Here is a 25,376-nt window from a genome sequence, read left to right on the forward strand (position 1 = left end):
TGTCTATAAAGATCTAATAACTCAACCTGAGAGTAAATCAAGGAACAATGAGTTTCAATCTGAAGTTCTAAGTAGGACTGGTTGAAATACTAAAAGTTTATCTATGCAATGGTAGGCATGATCCCTCCAGCCAAAAGCTCCACCATCTTCATTGCAAACCCAAAAATCACTGAAGGCTGAGAATCTGATGGGCTTTCAAACACGTCCCAAGAATGCTGATTCCAGCAACATCTTAATGAGCTGTTCTCATCTGGTGGACATTTAGTTAAGTAGTACCTTAGGGGAACACTTTGGGTTTTGCTACCCTTAAGAATAATAGTTATTTTATCGAAAATTTTATTTTTAGGGCACAACTACTGAAACAGAACTAAGAAAGAGACGGTCCAGTTCTTATCATGTTTCCATGGATTTGCTGGAAGATCCTACAGCAAGGCAAAGAGCAATGAGTCTAGCCAGTATTTTGACCAACACCATGGAAGGTATGTCAAAAGTCTTACAGCAGAGCTACTTGGTGGTGCTTCGGTAATGATGAAAAAAAATAAAAACTTCCATAAATTCAAAGAGGATTCTTCCTGACTTTATATCACATCAGCATTATGTCTTTTACCAGATAAAAGTAAAATCCACATACAACACATAGATTCTACTATCTCATACAGATTTTTACATTTAGCCTCCAGGAAGCTACTACAAATTCAAGATATATTGGAATACTGCTTTTGCAGATTAAATTCTAAACTGTTGAAGCTTGTTGTGTGCATGACAATGAAAGGAGTGTAATGATAAATGTTTATTTTCATGATGATGCTAACCCATTTGAATTCTATTAACTGCTTGAGACAAAATTTATAAAGTCCTTTGATTTAACCAGAAATATAAATGAAAAATGTGGATTAGGGTTTGATATTAACCTTTGAAGCAAATTTTTCAAAATTTTGTAGAACTACTTTTGCCTCTTTTTGACCAGAGTTTTACAATATATCAGCTCTTTCCTTAGTTGCAGATTGTATATCTGAGTAGTTAACATATTGTTTAGCGGTCTGGATCTTACAATGCCAAAATAAAGACTTTGGGGACAGCTTGATCTGTGATCGATTCTTGGTTCTGCTACCTGTTAAATGTGTTAATTTATGACTCTAAACTTCAGGGTTTTTTATTAGTAAAATGCAGATAATGAGGTCTGGGCATCAGGTTGTTGTAAGAATTGAGACATCATATATAAAACACCTATGTATCTGGAATGTAGAAGGCAGTCAGTAAATATTATCATTATTGTCGTTTTACTTTCATTGTTTTTAATACACTTTTGTGTCTTTCCACACTGTAAGTGAATTTAAATGTGAACTATCAACTTCAACTACTTGAAAAATACTTTCATATAAAATATATTCTACCCTCCTCCCTTGCCCTCCATCTCTCTTCTCTCCCTTTCTCTTTTATAGCCCCCCTCTTTCTGCCCTCTCCCAGGTTGTGTGTGTGTGTGTGTGTGTGTGTGTGTGTGTAGACGTGTCAAAGGAAAAAGAAAGATGGCGAATGAGAGAGAATGCATGGGCACTTGCCTTTCTTATTGTTAGTTATAGTTTCTCTTGGCATTGGCTGGATTCTTGGAATAATTCTTTTCCAGTCTGAATGCAAAGATTTTTTGATACTAATACAAGTACCAAAAGCCTAAAAGTCACAACCAGAAAAAACCCACAGTGTAGATGGCTGAATATATATCACAGCCATGTCAATATTATAAGACCCAGCTTTCATTATATCTTAATGCAGTATCAGAAATCTTCTTCCTGATTTCTATGGAATATTAAACTCAGTACGTTCTTCCCCAACCTCGCCTGCATTAGCTTGCACTCCCTCTTCTCCCCCAGCTGCCAGTAGCTTGCTCCTCCCTGTCCCTCCAGGTAAATCTTTTGAAGATTCTCTGGTCTTCTGCTCCTTGCCATAGCAAAACCACTGAGAGGAAGCTGCCAGTGGTTCTGCTACCGATGTCAGCAGCATGTCTGCTCCCTAAAGCAAGAAGTAGAGAAGGAGACAGGGTAAGTCTAAATCAACAGTCCTAACTTTGCACTTCTGATACCATTAAGTTTGAGCTAACGTAAGAAATTACTTGAAAAACATCAATCCACCACAAGATTGGACTTGTCCACTAATTAAGATAGAGTTCAAAATGAGTGTATCCACGTGGCTCTCCATTGAAATGTGTCTCAGTGGGGTTGCCTAGGATGTCCTGGAAATACATACAACTTAGGAAGCAGAAGACTGAGTGTTTGGCTTAATACCTGCAGAGCTTTTTGACTTTATACTTTTGTGAGGGACAATGGCAACATTTTCATTCTGTTTTTCATTGGTTATATAGAATATAAACCTTTTCTTTATTCAATTGTATCTAAAAATTTTGAATGTGACATTGATTTAGGTTGGTTGTTAGCAATACTTCACATACACATGCGTATTAGAGCTGTCTTAGATAGTCCTTCCTTTTTTTGGTTCTGCTAACAGTGGAAAGGTTTCTTAAGTTGACATAATTTGTTTATTTGGGGATCCTTTCTTCTAAGTCTAATCATGGTTCATGGTTTAGTTTACTTCCCCCCCACACCTCTCTTTTTTTTTTTTTTTTTTTTTGAACCAGGCTTGTTGATCCAGCTGGCTGGCATCTTTTGTTTTCCTTCTTTTGAACTACAGTCAAGTCTCCATTGTCCAGGGTAATGAATAGCCTCCTACTTAATGAAACTGTAGGAGATGAGCAAAAATGAATTGTTTGCTTTTCAAGTTTTAAATGCAAAAACCATACATAAATGTTTCCTGGTCGCATCCTTGGGAAGGATAGTGGGAGGGTAAGTTATAAACACCTGAGGAATTGAGGAGAACCAGCAAAATATCTAAGCTGGGATGTAAGTGAATCTCAGTGCGGATAATCCACACAGGAATAATGGAGAGATGGCAGTTGTTCTTTCCTGAGTGCTTTGTTTTGTTTTAAAATGTAAGATTCTTCTCTCTCTCCCTCTTTTTTTCTCTCTCTCTCTTTCATTCTCTCTCTCTGGCATGAATAATTGAATGTTTTTATTTTAGAACTAAAACAACTTTGATCCTCTTTTTCCTGGTGTCAAGATGAGCAACGCTGGCTGAATTTTCCCTTTTGAACTTTTCTCTGATTTGTTTTTTTTTTTCTACACAATTCCTGTTTGCTTCTCTTTACCTGCTAAATGACAAGTAGCATTAAAAAAATACTTATTCTGACTGTACACAGGCCAAGAGTTATTATTTTATTTCTCTTTTGTTAGTTACTATAAATGATATCTTTTTATCTTCAGTGTAAACATGACATTGTTTAGGAGTCTTAAAAGCATCTGTGCAGTAAATGGTTATAGATATTATATTTTTCCTCTGATTTACACCTCAACTATTCTTTATTGTTTACAAAATTACATATTAAGAAAAAGAGAAATAAACCGTGCACTTGAAGAATTTTAGTATCTAAAGAGACAATTGAAGAATCTACCTACCCTGATGGATTTCTGTTAAAAATAATCAGGAAATTAATTTACTTTAGGGAAGTGGTGAACTTACAGCATTAGTTAGTAGTGAATGTTTATCAGCAAAACAAAAAATCATTAGCTATGGTTGTGTTTATCCGTTCAATATGCTGTTTTCTCCCCCACAAAGTTTAGCTTCTAGTGAACTGTATCAGGTTTGAAGGGATACTCCAGTTGCTACAGTAGTAATACTAAGGTAACTGACCAGAGTCAAATATACCATGAAGGAAAAAAGAATCTTTCCCTTTATATTAGTGCTGAGAAATGGTGGTCTCATATTTGGCAGAGCAGATAATCAGGTGTGAAGTAATGATATGGGCAGAAAACAAGTTCTGCATTCTTTTTCCACTCAAGAGTTGATTAAAAGATCATCTTACCAAAGAAAATAATAGTTTCCCACTTCTTATTTTCTAAAATTCTTTGCCAGTACTTACCAAGTTTCAGTATTTTGAGTATCACCTTAAAGAGCTATGCAAGTCTGCCTTCTCTCTCCTATTATTCAGTTGAAATGTTTCTTGAAATCATTGTACTTTTTTCTTAAATAAATGTATTATGATCTGAAATTTTATATCATAGGTTTGGTATGATAGTTATACACTTTAATACATTAAAATAAATTCACACCATGAAAATTTATGAATTCTACATATGTCCCACCTTAAAATCCTCTTATATTTTACCATTAGTGCATAAGTCTCAATTGAAACATTGATTTATGCTAACAGTGAGTATCCTGGTTTCTTAACATGCATATTTTCTCTTCTTTTATGCCCTCTAGTTAAATAAAGAAATTTAGAGAAAAGGAATCTTACTGAATTTAATATGCAAGCCTATATCTAAAAAAGCTTAACTGGAAACTTTTTGACTAAGACTGGTGACGCTAACCAAACTATCTCATTAAAAGACCCAAAATACATATCTAATCCAAGAAACTGAGATTCAACATGACTGATATAAGTTTTAGGACATCTTCTGAGAAGGGGTTCTTTGATTAAATATATATGCATCTGGCTCTATCTGGAGCATGGATGAGCTTAACCCAAGTCCTCCCCATTAGTTTCAAATATACTTGAAGATAATTTTTGAACAGTTTAATATTGCAGATAGAATCTGGGAAACTATGTTTAGCCAAAATAGATTTGGAAAGTTTACTTGCCTTTCTGTGCCCATGTTTTTATGACAGCTAACCCATGTTAGGTCTTTTCTTGTTCCACCATCAGATTAACCCATTAATGCCTTTTGACAACTTCAGATTTCTAAAAAATCACTTTCAATTTAAACCAAATGCTGCCTAGTAGAAAGTAAGCAGTTTTCATGAGTTTTCTAACTTTTTTCTTCCAGAACTTGAAGAATCCAGACAGAAATGCCCACCCTGCTGGTACAAATTTGCTAACATGTGTTTGATATGGGACTGCTGTAAACCATGGTTAAAGGTGAAACATCTCGTCAACCTGGTTGTGATGGACCCATTTGTTGATCTGGCCATCACCATCTGCATTGTCTTAAATACACTTTTTATGGCCATGGAGCACTATCCTATGACAGAGCAATTCAGCAGTGTGCTGTCAGTCGGGAACCTGGTAAGACTCACTTGAGGGTCCTTTTCCCCTTGAAAGAGTTCATGATTGCCTTAATGAATTTCATATATCACCTTCAAGTTAAATGTGTATTAATTGGCCATGTACACCTGGACAGCAAAAGTTTAGCATCCCTTTTTTTATAACAAAAATATATTGCTGCAGTTAAGCAGTGCAAAAGAGTGAAAGATTTTACATACAATTTGATTAGGAATTAAATTTGATTAGAAAGATGATTATGAATTATAGAGGACATTTGTCTATGGTAACAAGATTGTGATGTGTTTCTGAGGTAGTTAGAATAGATTCTTAATGACATGACCACATTTGTCAAATTATAAAATATGCCAAGTCAGATAATTTTGAAATGTCATTTATAAACACTGAAGATGGAATCTTTGGGGAGGAAATAGCACATAGAAATTATTATTTCTGTTTGAATTTCTGTAAATTTAGGAATTTATAATGATAAATTTTTGCATACATTTTCACTTAAAAATTTGTATTAACATTCACTGGATATATGGTAGAGTGACAGAAAGGAAAGTGAAGAGATCTATACAGAGAAACAAAAACTCAGGCAACAAAAATATATTGATAACTATGTTAAGAGGCTTAAGTTCTCATGCACCTTCTGACTTGAGAAATGAAATTTACATGAGCTCCCTCTCTCTAGGTTCCCATAAATTCAGTCCTGAGGCAGATACTATGATTGTCTGTATTTTACAATTGGGGAAACTGTACCCATAAGAAATTGACAGAGCAATGGAAAGTCTGAACACTGTATCAGAGACTCTGAAAGCTATTTCAGAGAATATCATAAACTGTAGTCAGAAATCACAGAATTGTGGGATAAGAAAGAATAATAACATTACCTAGTCTAAATTTTCACCTTTATGGGAACCACTTCAATATTATCTCTAAAAAACGAGCAAGGGATGGAAGAAAGCTTAATGGAGGTGGGTATTAGGAAACAACTCAAATGGACATGAGCAAAAATAAAGAGAATTCATTACCTCAAGTAGCTAACACCCATTTGGGCATAGCTCCAGGTTTTAACCTGTATAGATTCTGTTTCTCAAGCAATGTCACTGGGAGTCATTTTCTGACCCTACTTCTTCCCAATATGTTTCCTTTGTCTCTGGCTGGGTATTCTATTGGTGACAACATCCCACCAACTTTTATCTTACCAGCATACATTCCTGAGCAGAAGGATTGTGCTTCCTAACTAGTTGCTTAACAAAGGTCTAAGAATTAATTATTATTGGCCTGGTTTGAGTTACATAACCATTTCTAAGCCAGTCAGTTACTCTGGTTCTAGAATTAGAATGCCCTATTTGGCCAAACCAGAACCATTTCTTATCACTGAAGACAGAGTAAATGAGTGGAATTAATAAAGAAAAAAAAATCAGTTCTGCCATTTCTAGATGAAGAGAGAGTAGATGCTGGAAAGACAAAAACAAATGGACAATTTAAACTCGGACTTGTCTTATGTGTTAAGGAAGGCAAGATTTGCATTTGAGGTGAATCATGGAATAGTAGAAAATATATGGACAGGATATACACATTCTTGTCAAGTGCATATGAAATAGTCCCCAAGATAAGCTATATGTGAAGTTATAAAACAAGCCTCAATAAACTCAAAAAGATTGAAATCATACAATGTACTTTTCTGACAAAAATGGAATGAAATTAGAAATCAATAACAAATAAATTTGGAAAATTTACAAACATGTGGAAATTAAAAAACTTTTCCTAAATACAATCGGTTAAAGAAGAAATCACAAGAGAGATTAGAAATACTTTGAAATGAATGAAAATGAAAACTCACCAAATTGAAACTTATGAAGTGCAGTTGACAACAATGATTTAGCTGAACCTTTCATGTAATGAAAGTGACAATATTAATTTTATGGTCTTAATTCATGTATTCCTCATCACTTAATAAACCTTAAATATAGTAAACAATTAAATATTGATTTGAGTACAAACCATTTGAGGTTACTGATTTGCTGGACCTAAACCAATTTTTAAAATTTGTAATTTAATTGTGGTTTGTTGGGAGTAAGTTAAATTGCTCGATAATTATTTATGCTTTCAAGAGTATTCACTTGTGTAATAACATTTCTCACTTAGGTCTTCACTGGGATCTTCACAGCAGAAATGTTTCTCAAGATAATAGCCATGGATCCATATTACTACTTTCAAGAAGGCTGGAATATTTTTGATGGTTTCATCGTGAGCCTTAGTTTGATGGAACTTGGTTTGGCAAATGTGGAAGGATTGTCAGTTCTCCGATCATTTCGGCTGGTAAATTAACTGGGAGTATCCATAAATGTTTTTATAATTAATTTAATCAGACTTCTCTCTTATCTAGTAAGAATAAGAATTATAAGATTTCTCATAGTTAAATATTATTTGAATATATTTAAAAGCAAACCGGATTCCTCTATAACCAGCTGGTAATTTCTTCTTCATCATAGCTTTAACAGATAGATGAAGTTTATTCAAATGAACAACCAACTGTTCTGTCTTCAGTAATTGAATGGCAGGGCTAATAGCGAGGGAGAAAAAAGGCTTCATATATAAATCCAAATACAATTAAACAACACAATATTCATCTTTCAGTTATGTGAAGCTTGCTTAACTGTGCATAAGGCTTTGAGACTTAGGATGAGCTCACCTTTCTCTCAGAGGCTCAGGAATTATGGAGTTGCCCACTTTGCCCTCATAGAAGTCAAGACTTGAGACTGGGTACAGTGTGCAAGGGAAGAAGGTGGAGCTCCCCACACATTTGCCCCTTCAGCCAGCTTGGAAGTCACCAGATCTAGTCCTGAGTAGACTTGCCTATATTATGTTTTGTTAATTTTAAAGAAAGAGTCTTTTATTTGATCTTTATATTCATCAGTTCATGAATCTTTTAAAATTAAGAGACAAAATATCACTTGACACATTTCCATTTAAAGTGTGATACGTTTTATCATGCTGTTACTTTGCGTTGGCTCTTTTTGTGATTTATTTTCAATTAACAGAGGTTGTGGATAGTTACTAAAGACAGTTTCCTATTGGTAACATATTAGTCGTGATTAGATTCAGGACTTTGCTGTGAAGTCTATTTAGAATTTCCTGTACCACCTTCAAAGATGAAATTTGACTTGAGATCCTTAGAGCTATGGTTTCCTTCCCTAGTTGTCATGGATAGCTATGAATCTAATTTGAAGCTAGAAGGATGCAAAAAACAGAGCCAAAACTAGAAATGATTATATAACAAATAATATGGGCAACTACTTAAAAAATGTTTAGTACATCTTTGTGATGATGTGATGCAGTTTGGGGAAATAGGAAGCATATTAGCATTAGCATTCTGCTTAGTGTGTAGGCTCTTTTGCATTAATTATTCTCTGGGAATAAATTAAACACTTTGGAGCATAACCACTCCTTTGGGTCACTTAGATGCCATTAAATAATGCACTACTCTTGGCCTGACATTTACTGAAGCATCAGAAATAAAATGCTGCTGCAGTTGAACTGTAAATGGTACCCTAGAGGATTCCATGAGCTCATACAACTAACACGTCAAGTACAGTGGTGGCAAGCCATTTACACACCATAATGAATTGATTGATTAAGTCACTGAAGACGTAAGAGTTGACAAAATACAGCTTTTTACTTAAGTCCAAGTATTTCTTATTCGAATACAGTAGTTGCAGTAGTCCCCTCCCCCTTATCTGTGGGAATATGTTTCATGACCCCAGTGGATGAAACTGTGGATAGTACCGAACCCTATATATACTGTTCTTCCCTATACATACACACCTGTGATAAAATTTAATTTATAAATTAGGCACAGTAAGAGATTAACAAAAATAAGTAATAATAAAATAGAACTATTACAACAATATACTCTTAGTAAAAGTTATCTGAATGTGGTCTCTTTCTGAAAATATCTTATTGTATTGTACTCACCCTTCTTCTAATGATGACATGAGATGACAAAATGCCTATGTGTTGAGATGAAGTGAAGTAAATGACATAGGCCTTGTGACATAGTGTTAGGCCACTATTAAGAGGGAGGACAAAGCATCATCTGCTTCCAGACCATGGTTGACCATGGTTCACAGAAAATGAAAACGCAAACAAGGGCAGGGGGACTCTGGTGTAATAAATCTCCTTTAAAATACAGCTTGATGTTATAGCAAACTTATGATATAGCAAGATTAAAGCAATCTAAATATTTAAGAAATTAGTTGTTTTTTCTCTTGTAACTTACATAATTTTTGTTAATTTTATCTGTACTTATGCATCTCAAGTACACTAAAAAATGTATCCACTTTGAGCTTTTAAATAATGACAGCCTCAACTTCTGTGAATCAGTCTCTGCCAATTAATCACCATTAATTTTAGCTATATCAGTTCCCTATGGAAAACAAAAAAAAATCTTACATATGCTTGTGTAAGATTCTGGAAATTTTGGTATATGTTATCATTAAAATGCCAATAAAAACTGTATATTTGTTTTATTTATAAAATAGACTATTTTAGAATGAAAAATAACCCATGGTATTAAATAACTGATACATTTGCTAGATAATAGTTTGACATGCAAATAATCCAACACCCTATAATTGAGACAATTATGCCATAGATTTTCCCTGTAAATAAATTTACAGATTCTTTAGAGGGCAGGGCACTAAGAGCCATCTCACTTTTGTTTCCAGCTCCGAGTTTTCAAATTGGCAAAATCCTGGCCCACCCTGAATATGCTGATAAAGATCATTGGTAATTCTGTGGGGGCTCTTGGTAACCTCACCTTGGTTTTGGCCATCATCGTCTTCATTTTTGCCGTGGTCGGCATGCAGCTCTTTGGTAAGAGCTACAAAGAATGTGTCTGCAAGATCTCCAATGATTGTGAGCTCCCACGCTGGCACATGCATGACTTCTTCCACTCCTTCCTGATTGTGTTCCGCGTGCTGTGTGGAGAGTGGATAGAGACCATGTGGGACTGTATGGAGGTCGCTGGCCAAACCATGTGCCTTACTGTCTTCATGATGGTCATGGTGATTGGAAACCTGGTGGTATGTAGTAAAAACATTTTCCTTATTTTTAGTAAAAGAAATGTAACCATTAAAAAGTATGTTCAACTGAGGAATGTTTTATATGTTTTTGGCTTTTTTAAAATCAGTGCTTAATTATTCAGTATTGCAGGAGCCACATATAGTTTAGACTATTGAGACCCACATAAACTTTTTAAAAAATATTTTATTGTTTATTTTTATTTTTTCCAGTTTTATATAATTGACATATAACATATAACATACAGCATATAACAAACTGTTAAAATACCACTTGAACCAGAGTTGTTCTTCATCACTATACTTCTTACTATTCCATGGAGAGGGCCATTTCTGGCTTTTATCTTTTAGTTCTTGTATTAAAGCATGGATGTGTTACTAAGAATAGTCACTCACTTTATTTTTAAGTAAAAACAATTGTATCACTGGAAGATGTTTCAGATTTGGATTTCCTGCAAATTGGAGTTAAAAAAAAATTAACGATCATCTCAATCCATTAAAAGTACGTGAGTTATTTGGTACCTAGGAACTACAGTATCAGCAAGTAACACTGACTCAAGAATCACTTATTATCATGTCTATGTCAAATGAACCATTCCCAGTACATCTTTACTGAGTCCTGGAGGCACAGAAAAGATGATAAGAAGATACATATATATATATATAGATATACACACCATGATATGACTTACTCAAACAGGAGTAAAGATAGAAGTATCTAGTATGTGTCAAAAATGTAAAAACAAAGTGCTATATGTCAAGTTCACAAAGTGTAAACATTGTTTTGGCAAGGATTATCAAGGCAGGTTTTGTCCAGGAGTTTGAACCTGAATTATCTTTAATTAAGATGTAAGATTTAGCTTGGTGGGAAGAAAAGTAGACTGTCACAAGCCAAGCAATAGTAGACCCAGTGGATGGGGAAGAGAAGACGATAGATTCAATGAGGGGGATCAGGTTCTTTTACTTTACATATTAAGTAATTATTCTGAGTTGATTGATTAAGTTCCAATCCAGTGGACTAGAACAAGGACTGACATAACCATATTTTAAAATATGTAATTTATAGACTTAATTCCCTTTCACATAAAAGTAACCTCCAATTCCCCCAAAGGAAGAAAAAAGGGAGAGGAAAAAAGGCGAAAGGTAATCGTTTATTTCTATTCATTTGCAGATTTCAGCCTCCTCAATATTAGCTTAGATAATGCAGACCTATTTTTGAAGTAACAAGAAACGTGAGCACTGTGCAATCCAGAAATATGAACAGTGACTTAAAACAACAAATATTTATTATCTCTAGTTTCTGTAGATCATAAATTTGGGAGCAGCTTAACTGGGTGGTTCTGGCTCAGGTCTGTCATAAGGTTGTTATCAAGTTGTTGGCTAGAGCCCCAGTTATCTTGACTGAAGCTGGAAGATGAGCTTCCAAGAAGCCTCCCTCTCGTAGCTTTTGACAGGAAGTCCCAGTTACTCTTTGGCTCTTGGCACAAGGCCTCAGTTCCTCTCCACATGGACCTCTCCATAGGATTGTTGACTGTCTTCAGGACATGGAGCTGACTTCTCCCAGAGCAGGTGACATGAGAGAGAAGGCAAGGAGAAGGCTTTGTTTGTGTTCTAATCTTGAGGTCCTACACTGTCCCTTCTGCCATGTTGTATTCATCAGAGCTAGTCACTAAGAAAAACCTCACACTTAAGAAGGAATTAGGCTTTAACTTTTGAATGGAGGAGTAACAAATAATTTGTAGATATATTTTATAGCCACCACAAACCCCAATACAATTTGCTTGCTTTCAGGGAAGTACAGGATTGCGTAGAACAGGAAGAGATAGTCCTGGGGTTACACAGAACAGAAACAAAAAGTCATAGGCTTGTATTATAGATTTGGGTTGATTTCATATATATATATATATATATTTGTCATATATTGGAAGAAAAGAAGAAAAGGCAAAGAACAGAATCCTTTATGACAACAATGAATGAACAGATCAAACTGCAGCAGGGAATCCGTAGTCGGAGTAGTAGAAAGTTAAATGTAGGCCTAGACTGTGTAGAGTTTAATTTAGGAAAAGGCCAATTGTGCATAACAAAATTGGATTTTTTTGTAGGCAATTCAGAGCTACAGATGGCTTTTTATTAGGAAGCTAACAATGAGCAAGTGGAAAATGCAGAATGGATTTAAAGAGAAAGAAATTCAACATATCCCATATAATCTATTAATTTACAGAAATAAGACAAATCTGACATGTAATTATACAGAAGATTCAAATTGAAAGGAGAATTTCAGAAGCATCGGTACCTATGGATGACATTTAATATAAATTTGGATTACTATAGGGGTACTTGTGTGGCTCAGTTGGTTAAGTGTCTGCTTTCGGCTCAGGTCATGATCCCAGGGTCCTGGGATGGAGCCCCACGGCAGGCTCCCTGCTCAGCGGGGAGTCTGCTTCTCCCTCTCTTTCTGCCCATCCCCCTTCTTGTGCGCTCTCTCTCCCTCTCAAATAAATAAATAAAATCTTTTTTAAAAAATTTGGATTACTATATATGATTAAAGAGATATAGTCTGTAAAATAATCCTTTCCTTCTACATGCATACATTGAAATTCCGTACCTTTAAGGAAAAAATTAAAGGCTCTCCTTTCTTTTTTGACTATCAGCTTAAAAGTTCCCCCTTTTGGGATATCCTGGATGTATTTCTGGAGTAGCTAAGGTAGTAATAATATCTGTCATTTTACCACCAGTAAGGAAATGTGTTCATATTACATTTGCTTAAACAAGGCGGAATGAACTTTGTGCACTGCCTCCTATAATTTTTCTTGTTCATCCTCACTGAAGAGAGAAAGGTCCCCCAAAGGCAAGCTGACATAACCCCTTTTGAACTCCCATAAACTTCTTACGGTGCTCCACCACAAGAAGGGTCAGTAATCACTGCCATGACTGGTCCACAGACGAGACAAAGGCGGGGCCCCAGACTGCCCCACACTCATTCTAACAAGAGAGGGGAGTGGGCCATACAGCTATAACAGTAAATGACACACTTACAAATAGAGTCCTTGCCTCAGCACTTCGAAGAGGAAATATAAGTTGTATCTCACTCTGGGAGGGTCGATCGATACATATCAAGAAGAATTTCCTAATAGACAAAGACAGTTCATTAATAACCTTCAGAAATCAAATCTAGAAAACAATTATGACACCAAAATTCAGTTTCATTATGGATAAACAACAAAATGTAGCATTTAATTTTTTCTTTTCATCTATTTTTCATCCAAATAATAAATTCAAAGGCAAATCACAATAAAATATAATTTTATTGGTAAAGGAGTAAGCCTTAAGTATGAATACCAGCAGCCATGGTATAGCAATTGAGAAATGTCAATATAGACTCACAGATTATGTGAAGTCCTTACTGGATCTTACACATTTTTACATTTCCTATTACCATTTGTTAGACTAACTTGTAACTGGCTAAACAAAGGAGCTTTAGGCCTTAATAGCTTATTGGAAAGATAGGAATATAGCAAGAATGCAGCATCTTTTTCATTGGAGTTTTACTTAAAGTCTTTTCTAGGATTCGTCTTTTTTATTACTTACATTTTGTCTTTGGCTCCCTTTAGTACTATATCCTTCTGTGATTTTATATGCTTCAATAATCAGAGACTCATAAAATTATCAATCAAATCCTGAAAAAAAATTATACAACTTGGTCTTGTGCCCATCTGAGTACCCAATTCATTGATAAATTACATCTTTTGAGTACATACAGTGGGTTTATTGTCACTAATCTTTTCACTCGCTCATACCAGTGGGGCCTATTTTTGGAGACTCAAGTTAGAGACTAATTAGTGATTTTTGTCCATGGCAATATCTTGATTCCACATCTTTAACTCAATATTAACATCATGGTTATTGTATAATAACCATTTTTTATAGATATTTCCAGCCATTGTATAGATCTAGTGGCCATGATTTTCTGAACCAAAAACTGTGACTTTTGATCTAACAATAGGTATTTTTTTTTTCTAATTTGGTAAGTTGTCTGGTGCAAAAATTGGTACAAATACATAAAAACAAAATCATGTTTAAATGTATTAGAATTATCTTTGGTTTTAGGAATAAAGTTAAAATAAATTATCAGTGTCCTGGAAAATCCAGGTTACATGGGGAAAATACTTAGCATCCCAAATAAAACTTTTTTGTCTTTGTTCACTGTTATAGTTATCTAGATAACTAAGATTTCTCTTTTGGAACTGAACTTAATTTAGAAGTTTCACACAATAGTGGTTTCAGTACTTTTGTAATGACTAAAAAGGAAATAGTGTTAATAGTATTACTTGATATTGGACAGGTATTTATTTCATTGACTTTTTTTCAGGATAGTTTATCACAAACTAAAAGGAATATCTATTGGTAAAAAAATGAGGTATAAGAGCAATCTTGGAAAATTTATACTTAACAGCAACTGAAACAACACAATATTTTCTTTTTTTTTTTTGAGTGGATATGTATGTTTTTATTAAGACCAAGACAGTCATAGCATATACAAGTCCATGTTGTTTTTGTTTTTAACATTTTATTTTTTAATAGATGTATATATCGATAGTGGAATTATTTTTTTATTATGTTATGTTAATCTCCATACATTACATCGTTAGTTTTTGATGTAGTGTTCCATGATTCATTGTTCGCGTATAACACCCAGTGCTCCATGCAGAACGTGCCCTCTTTAATACCCATCACCAGGCTGACCCATCCCCCCTCCCCCCTCCCCTCTAGAACCCTCAGTTTGTTTCTCAGAGTCCATAGTCTCTCATGGTTCATCTCCCCCTCCGATTTCCCCCACTTCATTTTTCCCTTCCTGCTATCTTCTTCTTCTTCTTTTTTTTTTTTTAACATATAATGTATTACTTGTTTCAGAGGTACAGGTCTGTGATTCAACAGTCTTACACAATTCACAGCGCTCACCATTTTCATCACCTATTTTCCTACTATGTGTAGGTTCTGAACCTCTTCCTGGCCTTGCTCCTGAGTTCGTTCAGTTCCGACAACCTCGCCGCCACCGATGATGATAATGAAATGAACAATCTCCAGATTGCCGTGGGAAGAATGCAGAAGGGAATTGATTATGTTAAAAGAAAACTACGTGAATTTATTCAGAAAGCCTTTGTTAGAAAGCAGAAAGCCTTAGATGAAATTAAACCTCTTGAAGATCTGAATAACAAAAAAGACAGCTGTATTTCCAACCACACCACTATAGAAATAGGCAAAGATCTCAATTATCTCAAAGATGGGAATGGGACCACCAGTGGCATAGGCAGCAGTGTGGAAAAATATGTTGTGGATGAAAGCGATTACATGTCATTCATCAACAACCCCAGCCTCACTGTGACTGTACCAATTGCTGTCGGAGAGTCTGACTTTGAAAATTTAAACACTGAAGAATTTAGCAGCGAGTCAGATATGGAGGAAAGCAAAGAGGTAGGAATTTTTAAATAAGATATTTTGACATCACGTATGCTTTAAACTAGGAGTCCACATTAAAGTTATGTTTTATCTCTGTAAGAAAATAGAAAGTATCTATTGACACACTTTCTATGGCAAAATTGGTGATAGATAAATTGACGACAGATGAATTTGATGTGCTGACTCATTTTTTCAAATATTCGCCATTTTGATTTATTGATAATATTAATATTCAGATTAATATGAATTTAATTATCTGAAAATAATTTGAGATTTGTGAAAATGCCTCAGTTTGTTCATTTTCTTCCTTTTAATTCTCCCACAATGGTGGTTTTTTTTATGTACTAGAAAAATACTTGGTGAGAGGGCAGTTCCAATTCTCACTTGGCTTTTTTTTTTTTAAGATTTTATTTATTTATTTGACAGACAGAGACATAGCAAGAGAGGGAACACAAGCAGGGGGAGTGGGAGAGGGAGAAGCAAGCTTCCCGCCAAGCAGGGAGCCCGATGCGGAGCTCGATCCCAGGACTCTGGGATCATGACCTGAGCTGAAGGCAGACGCTTAACGACTGAGCCACCCAGGCGCCCCTCTCACTTGGCTTTTATGAAATACTTCATAAAATGTGATCTTATTTAGTTTGCACAGGCATTTTTATTCATGAAAAATCTGATTGGGATCTTGGCTTGATATTTACATATAGTTTCATGTTTCTGAAGTAAATAATTTTTTTAAGGAAATGAAGGTAGTAATGACTCATGCTGAAAATGTGTAACCCTACTGAGCCCAGAGCATGCTGTCTACACAAACAACAAATCATGATATGTTAGAATATGTAAAATTCTGAGTTTATCAACTACAGTACCAGTCTCGGCAGTTTAAAGTATTCTTTGATTTACTAGAAAAGTGTGAGTACCACAGTATGCTTTTAATTTGTTTCTAGGTTAATAAGCACAGAGTTGGGGATAAAGAGAAGAAAGAATTTAAACCCTTAGTGTTTAATTGTTTAACCATACAAAAATGAAAACAGAATTCCCAGTGATTAAAGCTTGCATAAGCAAATAAAAATAACAGCCAAAGGCAAAGATTCATCCTTTCTTGTCATTTGAATTGGTTGACAGGAAGAGAAAGACCTCCAATACTATTTTCATTCTAAGAAAGACAGAGGACTGGGGAGCTTAAGGCACTGAAGGATAAAATTTAAGTAGTGTAACAGTCACAAAAATTGGACATTAGTTAATAAAATTATGAACAAAAATATATTTCTATGAAGGAAACCTTAGCTGTTTCAGTCAGTATTCCCATGCTGATTACCTAAAATTACTGAAGAATATGCTATTTTTCATTCTTTCTTGTTTTAAGATAAGTATTGTTAATTCTGTGATTAGGTAGAAGTAGATGTTAAACATGAAATCCAGAGAAAGTTTATTTATTTATTTATGTTTTTTTATTATGTTATAATCACCATACATTACATCATTAGTTTTTGATGTAGTGTTCCATGATTCATTGTTTGTGCATAACACCCAGTGCTCCATGCAGAACGTGCCCTCTTTAATACCCATCACCAGGCTAACCCATCCTCCCACCCCCCTCCCCTCTAGAACCCTCAGTTTGTTTTTCAGAGTCCATAGTCTCTCATGGTTCGTCTCCCCCTCCGATTCCCCCCCTTCATTCTTCCCCTCCTGCTATCTTCTTTTTTTTAAAAAAAAAACATATTTTATTTATTTGAAAGAGAGAGAGTGAATGAGAGAGAGCATGAGCAGGGGGAGAGGGAGAAGCAGGCTTCCCACTGAGCAGGGAGCCCGATGCGGGGCTCCATCCCAGGACCCTGGGATCGTGACCTGAGCCGAAGGCAGTCGCTTAACTGGCTGAGCCACTCAGGCACCCCAGAGAAAGTTTAAATAGAGGTATTAAAATTAACGGGTAAATAACAAGGCCATAGTTATTAGTTTCACAAAATAAGTGATGTGATTCAAGGGGAAAATTATAAAACTTTATAGCCTGAGGCAACGAATTGCTGTAACTAGTTGAACTCAAATGTTTACTAATAAGGCCATTATTTTAAAATTTAATAATATCTTACTATATGGTTAATAAAATTTTGGATAAGCGTAGTTGGTTGGGCTATGCTGAAGGAAAGGGTGGGGCCTAATTGTTCCTATTGTATATTACTAGATATTGAAGCCAGCATTTAGAAAATAGAAGTGGGTCATTAAATTTTACTATATATTCCCCTCTTGTTATCCTGACATTATACCAAATAGCAAATATTTACTGTAAGGGAAGCCAATTTTTCTTTTTTTTCAATTTTTCTTTTTATGTATGTTTAATTTTAGAGTATTTCATATAAACCAAGAATAAATTATGAAGAATCAAACGTTAAAGCCATCAGTCAGTTTAAACCTTTGGCTAAGTTTGAGTATCTTTTGAGGTGTAGTTAACTTGGCATCCAGTCTTTTTAATTTTCAGAAATTTTAAAGCCTCAGGCTTCTCCAAAACTGCATGTATTTTTGCCTCACCTCAAATCATTATGTTTGACACAGGAGAAGTGTCCAGTCAGGTGGGGCTTATAGTAGGAAAATCCAGACTCTCTTTCCAGTTACCATTAAGCTTTTTCATTTGTTTTGTGTTTCAATTAAGTACTCCAAAATAACATATGTGAAGTCATTACTTTGGAATTGGAGGCAAAGAACTGATCTGCCCGTTGGAAATAGAATTATTTTATTGGTTTGGCTGTGGAGTCCTTTTGATTCGTTCTCACCATAGAGATTGTTACCTGGTTGCTAAAACTTATTATTTGGAGAAATTTTCAAGTATATCTTTATATCAAACTTCCTAAATACAAACTCATAAAAAATTAGGGCAATAGTCTAGGAAGAGAAGTGTGCAGGTTTTAATCATTTGGTGTTTTACCTAGTAGCTCTATACTAGAAAACAAAAGAGAGTTGAGAGAATTATCCAAGAGTTCCAAATATTCCTACCTGAAATATCTCTTTAGTGTTCTTCTAGTTATTTTTTTAACTGGTGGGATGGGGTTGTGCTGTTAAATATCACATGTAGAGTAGTAAGAAATGGTATGAAGGTTATTGATATTCTTTTCTAAATAATTTTTTTAATTAAAGGAAAAAATATGGCACTTTAAAAATTTTGGAATGCCTGAAAATCCCTTTTTATAGGACAGACTAACCAAGTGGACTCGGAGGTTGTTTGGGTGTTTGAACTAAATCCTCTATGTCTTTGACAAAGTTGTATGATTCTTTGATACCTTTCTATGGATTCTCTAAGTTTACCATGTTATAATCATGTATGCTTTAACTCAACATTATTTGACTATATTTAATGTAATTCCGTTCATAGTTTGCGATTTTGAATGATTGATTTCTCTTTTAGAGTTTTAATAATGTTGAAGCCATGCTTGAATGATTATTTTTCAAAGTGCAATTTACTAGTACAATATGGTGACCTTCACTGCTTACCGTTCTTACTTCTCACAGGGGTAAAATCAAGCTGGAGCCATCAAGAGTGCAGCTCTGGTGTTTTTTAACCAGCCAGAGGCTCGTGCCACCACTTTTACCCAGGTTACCCAAGCAAGTTGTACATATATAAATATAATCAGTTTCTAAATGAATTTTGACTGGCCTGCATGTTACTCAGCTACATTCCTTGCCCATCCATTGGCAGTAAAATAAAAATATGCACAGCTGCTCTTATGCTGAGTCATATAAAGCATGGTCAGGCAAGTCTGGCAACCCTAACTTTTTAAAACAATGATTTAGTTGCTAATCTTCTTACACAGATTTTAATAGAAATTATATTCATTGAAAAATAAAAGTGCATGCCTTTATGGATTATTTAATTTCCATTTAATGCTACAGAGTTTTGAACATGCTAAGGGCTTAAAGGAGAAATGTAGGTGCTCTTTGAAAAACTTGCAGAAAAGCTTTCTCACCCCTGTTTTTTTTTTTTTAATATAACCCCAATGGGTGTACTTTATTGGTAATTTTTTGTTCATTGTCTTATATTAAGTTTTTCTGAAGGGTAATCTGCAAACCAAAGTAATTCCTTATTCATGTGCAAACTGCCTAAAGGGTATTTTAATGTGATAATAATGTAAATGAATTGGAATGTTTATATTTTGGCTGCTAGCAGCATGGGTACAATTTTTATCTGCTTCATTACAGAGAAAATGACATTGCTTTATTCAGCAATTGACCAAAAGTATTTTACATTTAGAATATGATTACCTTGGAAATTCTGTTGATATCTACCCCTAAAACTCCTAAGACTGAAAGAAAAGGGGAAAAAAATGCTTTTTGTACACCAAAAAAATAAGATAATGGTCTTTTAGGTGGGATATTCATTCTGAAAATAGATCTGGAATCCACCTTCTTTACTTGGTTGCTCCTCTGTCCTTTGTGGTTTTGTTTTTCCTTGTTTCATCCAGACCTGCTGGAAAACTTTCTCCTGAAGAATATTATTTAAATATATCATGCACTACAAAGTCCTATATAGGAAGAGAATCCTTGTGAGGTCCTTTAGTGTTTTTCAATGAAAGGACCTCCCTTGTCATTGATCATGGCAATGAGTGTAACCCACTTTGGGGTCCATTTGGTGGACTTTGCATTTCCTAATGTTGAAATCATAGTTTTGTACTCAAATATGTTAACCAAATTGCTCGGTGCGATTTAATTATTTTCTTAAGAAATGTTAATTAAATACTATGTCACTTAAGTGCAGTTTCCTCTTCTGCCATTAAAACTGTAAAACAATCCCAATATAAGCATATTTGGCTCTCTGGAAAGGAGCAATGATTATGTCATTCTTATAGTATTCTTTTATACTTTGGAACAAAACATTCAGTCCTGGCACTCTAGACTTTTGAAAGATAATGCCTTGTATATTGAAGAATGACATAAAATAGGACCCAAGATATATAAGCGTTCACAATGAAGCACAGATATACGTATACACAAGGACTAGAGAGAATTTTTTTCCCTATAATTTATTAATTCTTCAGAAAAGTGTGGGACTTGACTCCTTAGGATAATAGCTTGTTTTTCCCAGTTTCTTGGAAAAAGGGAAGGTTCATTTCCTTATTTTCTGAGAATCCCATATTCCAAGTTCTTGAATAAACAGGTATACCAAGAAAGTGATAATCAGATAGATATATTACCTACCAGTTTATTTCGGAGATTTATTGGAGTACATATGGTGAAACACAAACTAAGCAGAAACTGGTTTAAATTGACTTACTTATTCTTAACTCTTACATTATTACAGTTTTCAATGTCCTTGAATATGTCTCTTATCCTCCCTCAGGAAACATTGTCTGCTCCATAAAAGAGTATACTAAATCCAGTACAAGGGGTGGAAGAGGGAAAAAGATGTAAGAGAAGGTTTTGGTGGGAAGGATTCAGTGAGAACCCACTTATGATTTTATCCTGGAGAATGTTTAGTCCTTGAAGGAAAGTTTTCCAGTAGGATAGTGATTAAGGGAGAAAAAAGCTCTTAATATCCTTCATGTAAGAACAAAATGGACTAAACGTGTGTGTCTTTGGGTCACTATCTATCTGCTGAGGAGTAGGCCAACATGATATAAGGCTTACTTTTGCTGGACCAACATGGATACTTCAAATCCAATTTATGGTTTGAAAATTGTGTAATGTATCCATTATAAAGACAGAAATGATTTCTGGGTAATGTAGTATAATACTAATGATACTTTTTGTCATATGTTTGGTTTTGCCATCTTCCTTATTAAGACCGTAACACCAACAATCCCTTTCTGGGGTTAATGTGCCACTTTGGCCTTAAGCTTATCCCAAAGCAAGCAAGATTATAACTTTCATTGTTCTAGTGTTAAGATTTTTCATGGAAAATAACCCAGAGCTCCTTAAATATAAATTTGAATTAAGATCCATGTGGAACAAAGGATTGCCATTCTTGGGGGTCAAAATATTTAGATACGAAATATTTGATTTAATCTATATTTGAAGCTATTTCGTTCTTTAAAATCCCAGCTCCTTTTATTGAATCAGAGTAGAATATACCTCTTTTCTAAATTATATAAAATCTTTATAATATTATATGCAATCTTTGTAATAATTATATTTCCCGTAAAAATGTATCTCAATTTTATAATGAAAAACAAGTGTGCCTATGAAAAAAATAGCAAATGATGTTTTCTCTCCCTTTTTCTGCTGTGATTAATTATTTTAAAAAATACTTTTACTTTCTGAAAGAAAGACTATTAGTTTGCATGTCAGTGTTTAATAGTAATATATCAATGACATGAAAAGTAAAAGAGATAGAATGTTTAAAAATACAAAATGAAATATTATGTGCCTTGATATTTATTTATCAGATCATTTAGCAAATATTAGCATTTAATATTCCAATAAGAATCCAGCAGATTTTCAATAGGAAGAGTCCTACAGTATGAGATTTTCATTAAAACAAATGTTCATGTAATATTCCACCTGAAAATAAATTATTGCCAGTGCTATTCATAGCAAGTAACAATTGGCTATTCCTGTTTGATCTCTTTACTATCCTGATATTAGAATACATCATATTTTGTTAAAATTTAACTAGGCAAGGGTACTCTAACAATATCATTTAGTTCATTTATTTCCTAATAAATAAGCACAAAAAATAAAAAGGGAACCTAAACATTTAAATTTTACCAAAGGGAAATATAAAACTTGCCAAGTGTAGAACTTGAAAGTATAGAATTGGTTCTATTTCTAGCCAATTCATATTTTGGTCTCTTACTCATGTGGTATTTTGCAGTGGATCATGCCTAGTTTGGAGCATTTGCAAGCAACCTTTAGTTGAAAATTCTTCAAGTACATCAGCTCTAAAAGTTCCATATAATGATGTATATTTGACAGTTCTATTTGGTGAATTTGTACGATAGGATTTATTATAATTATGACCATATCTGAAGCTGGAGTTTTATAGTCTTAACTAGATTCCTTTGATTTTTATGGATTCTTTACACATTTTAACTTTTACTTGACATATTTTATATTATGATATTTGCCTCTTATGTAATTTTAAGAAAGTCATTGGATTGATGTTATCAAGAAAGATTTTATAAATCACAGTTTCTTGCCTACATCTCGGTATTATTGTTTACTTTTTGTTCATTTAATATTCCAATGAATATTTAGTTCTACTCTACATTACTACATATAGGAATATGAATATAAATTGAACTAATACTAAGTTCATAGTCACAAAACACGGGAATCAATAATATCACAAGCACTATCTTGAACCTACAACATTTAACTAAATACCACGTCTACTAAATATTTTTTACTGATAAAGGTTGGTTTTACTTATGAATCATCAAAAAATTCTCTAGGAAGTTCTGGTAAAATAGGGTACAGAAGATCTAGAGTCCAGTTACTGACTCACTATAACTTATGACAAGGTATTTAAAGCCACATTTCCTTCTCTAAATAGACACCAGATTGGTTGCTGTTCCATATCAGAGGGAAGATGGAGAAGGAGGAGATTGCTTCTCCTTAAAAAGATTCCATTCACCAATGGGACTGCAGATCTAACTATAAAGAGTGAAAAGAAAGAAAACACTGTCAGGATGATTCAGTGTTAGTTTACTAACTCCAGAGTTAAACTACAGTTTTCGTTGTAGACTGATTTTAGGTCTGAATAATTGAGAACCTGATGTTGAGACAACACTCCTAATTCTAAAAGTTGTTGGCCATTATTTATACAGTTCAGAATCTTAAAGGATTTGTGTTACTCTGCACCTAAGTGGGGATATTATTTGTATTCCCTTGAATGTAAAAGTATTTGATAGGCGGTGTCAGAAGTAGTTACTGGCAGAATAAAAGAGTCCATGCACTGGTCATTTATTCATTTACTCGACAAACATCTATTAAACACAAACATTGGTGATAGGTACTAGGGACACAGAGATGGCAAAAGTAGTATCTTTGCCTCAAAAGATTAAGTCTTGTGCTTCTAGAGACAAAATAGTTTCATGTTGCACTTATAAAAAAGTAGTAACCTGACCTTTAAATACACAAATATTTGGCTTCAATAAAAAGACATTACTTCTATATTAGTATTAAGGAGCTGCACCAAATGAAAGGTGTGATAGTTGACGTTACAGGGATCCTCTGGAACATTTCAAACCAAGATTCACTGGAATTTGTTCTCTGATGACTTCTCCCCATCAGTGTCAAGAGCTAACCTTCATTTTGTTATGGAGAAATCATTCATTCATTATTTTTTAAACAATATTTATTGAGTACCTGTGACATACCCAGCCCTGATAGGCTGTAATGCAATCATTCACTAATGCCAGCCTGAGCATATGGAGTACTCAATATGGAGCCTCATTTTTTCCTTGGGTTCGCCCCTAAGTCTTACCCCAATCTCTGTTTACAGTGTTACCCTTTTTTCCTAAAAGGAATGTGTTCCATTTCTTATTGTGGGCTGTCTGCAGTTAGATTAGGTGTGACTAAGCTTCAGTTTTTCCGATTGCCATGTTTCAACATCCTGCAAATGAAAAGATCAGTATCTTCAGCTCCCTAATATGTAACAATTTTATTCGAGTCAGATGAATTGGAATGAGAGGATAATTTGGTCATATCTTAGTCAATTACGTGTACCTAAACACAGCTATATTATCAAAGAGTCTAACCAAAAGACAAAGGATAAGAAATTAGAAGTCTGAAAAATTAAAATATGTGTAATAAATATTCCCACTTTGACATTTCATCTTAAAACTAAATATATTTAAATTTTAAGGACAAAGATATCGTGATTATCTGTCTACTATTGTGATACACCTGGTGAGCAGAAGAATTCAACAAACTTCAAGCATTTTATAATATATGATCCCTGATTTAACTGTTTCAGTCAAATTAAAAAATAGTCCTGAAACTGGTTCTAAGAAGATAGACATATCTAATATTTATGCTTCTATCACTGATATTGTTAAATTACATGAGACAAAAGCATTTTCAGTCTCATAGTTATCATATATAAATAGTTTTACTTCATCAGCATCACTATGCCAAGTAAATATTTTAAATAAAGAAAATGATTTTCATAAAATAAAGGAACCAGCTTCCCAGAGCAGATCCATATAATCTTTAGCTCAAATATGAGTAGAGTGTTTCTAGTACTGACTACAATACCCACTTTGTAGTAGTTCAACATACTTCAGTGTGCATTTTATCATGTGCTTACCTCATCCCCTTTATAAAGTAGCTCTTATCAGCTCAGCCATTTCCTAATGTTATGCACTAATGGTAATAACATTGTAACAGGTCCGGGAATGCTGTGGCCCAAACTACTCTGATTCCATGTGGCACTCATACCTGGCCCTGTGTCATTCCTGCAGCATTTTAAGACCAGGCTAAAGACTTGGATCCCTTTATTTTTAGCTGATCCCTTTAACACCCTGACCTGGCTAAAGTTTGTTGTATGTCAAGGTTCAAAACAACTTCTTTCTATTATATTTTTCTTTTGGTGGTATTTGATGTAGCCTAAAGGAAACCAAAGTGACTGCCAAAGATTCACTTCTCCCCGTATTAACAGGACAGGTAAGAGTGCCAGAGTAACAAGTAGTTTCCAAATGCACAATGAAACACAGGGGTGCATTGGCCAAAGAGAATGCAAAATACCAGCTCTTGCTATAAAGCTAACAATGTGCTGCTCTTTTCTGAATTAGAAAACTATAGAATATATTTAA

The 25,376-nt window shown here is 34.4% G+C and overlaps 1 protein-coding gene across 8 annotated transcripts in view; it reads left to right on the forward strand.

Annotated features, from left to right (window-relative positions):
• LOC118534502 (sodium channel protein type 2 subunit alpha) overlaps nt 1-25,376 on the forward strand; it is a 139,342-nt gene that overhangs the window by 86,219 nt on the left and 27,747 nt on the right. For all 8 annotated transcript variants that reach the window (XM_078070921.1, XM_078070922.1, XM_078070920.1 and 5 more), the window contains 5 exons: nt 347-479; nt 4,875-5,113; nt 7,247-7,420; nt 9,829-10,185; nt 15,175-15,654. In XM_078070921.1, the coding sequence (XP_077927047.1) occupies nt 347-479; nt 4,875-5,113; nt 7,247-7,420; nt 9,829-10,185; nt 15,175-15,654 (1,383 nt within the window). The remainder of the gene's footprint in view (nt 1-346; nt 480-4,874; nt 5,114-7,246; nt 7,421-9,828; nt 10,186-15,174; nt 15,655-25,376) is intronic.

The sequence above is a fragment of the Halichoerus grypus genome, chromosome 4, assembly GCF_964656455.1.
Source record: "Halichoerus grypus chromosome 4, mHalGry1.hap1.1, whole genome shotgun sequence".
Classification (NCBI taxonomy): Eukaryota; Metazoa; Chordata; class Mammalia; order Carnivora; family Phocidae; genus Halichoerus; species Halichoerus grypus.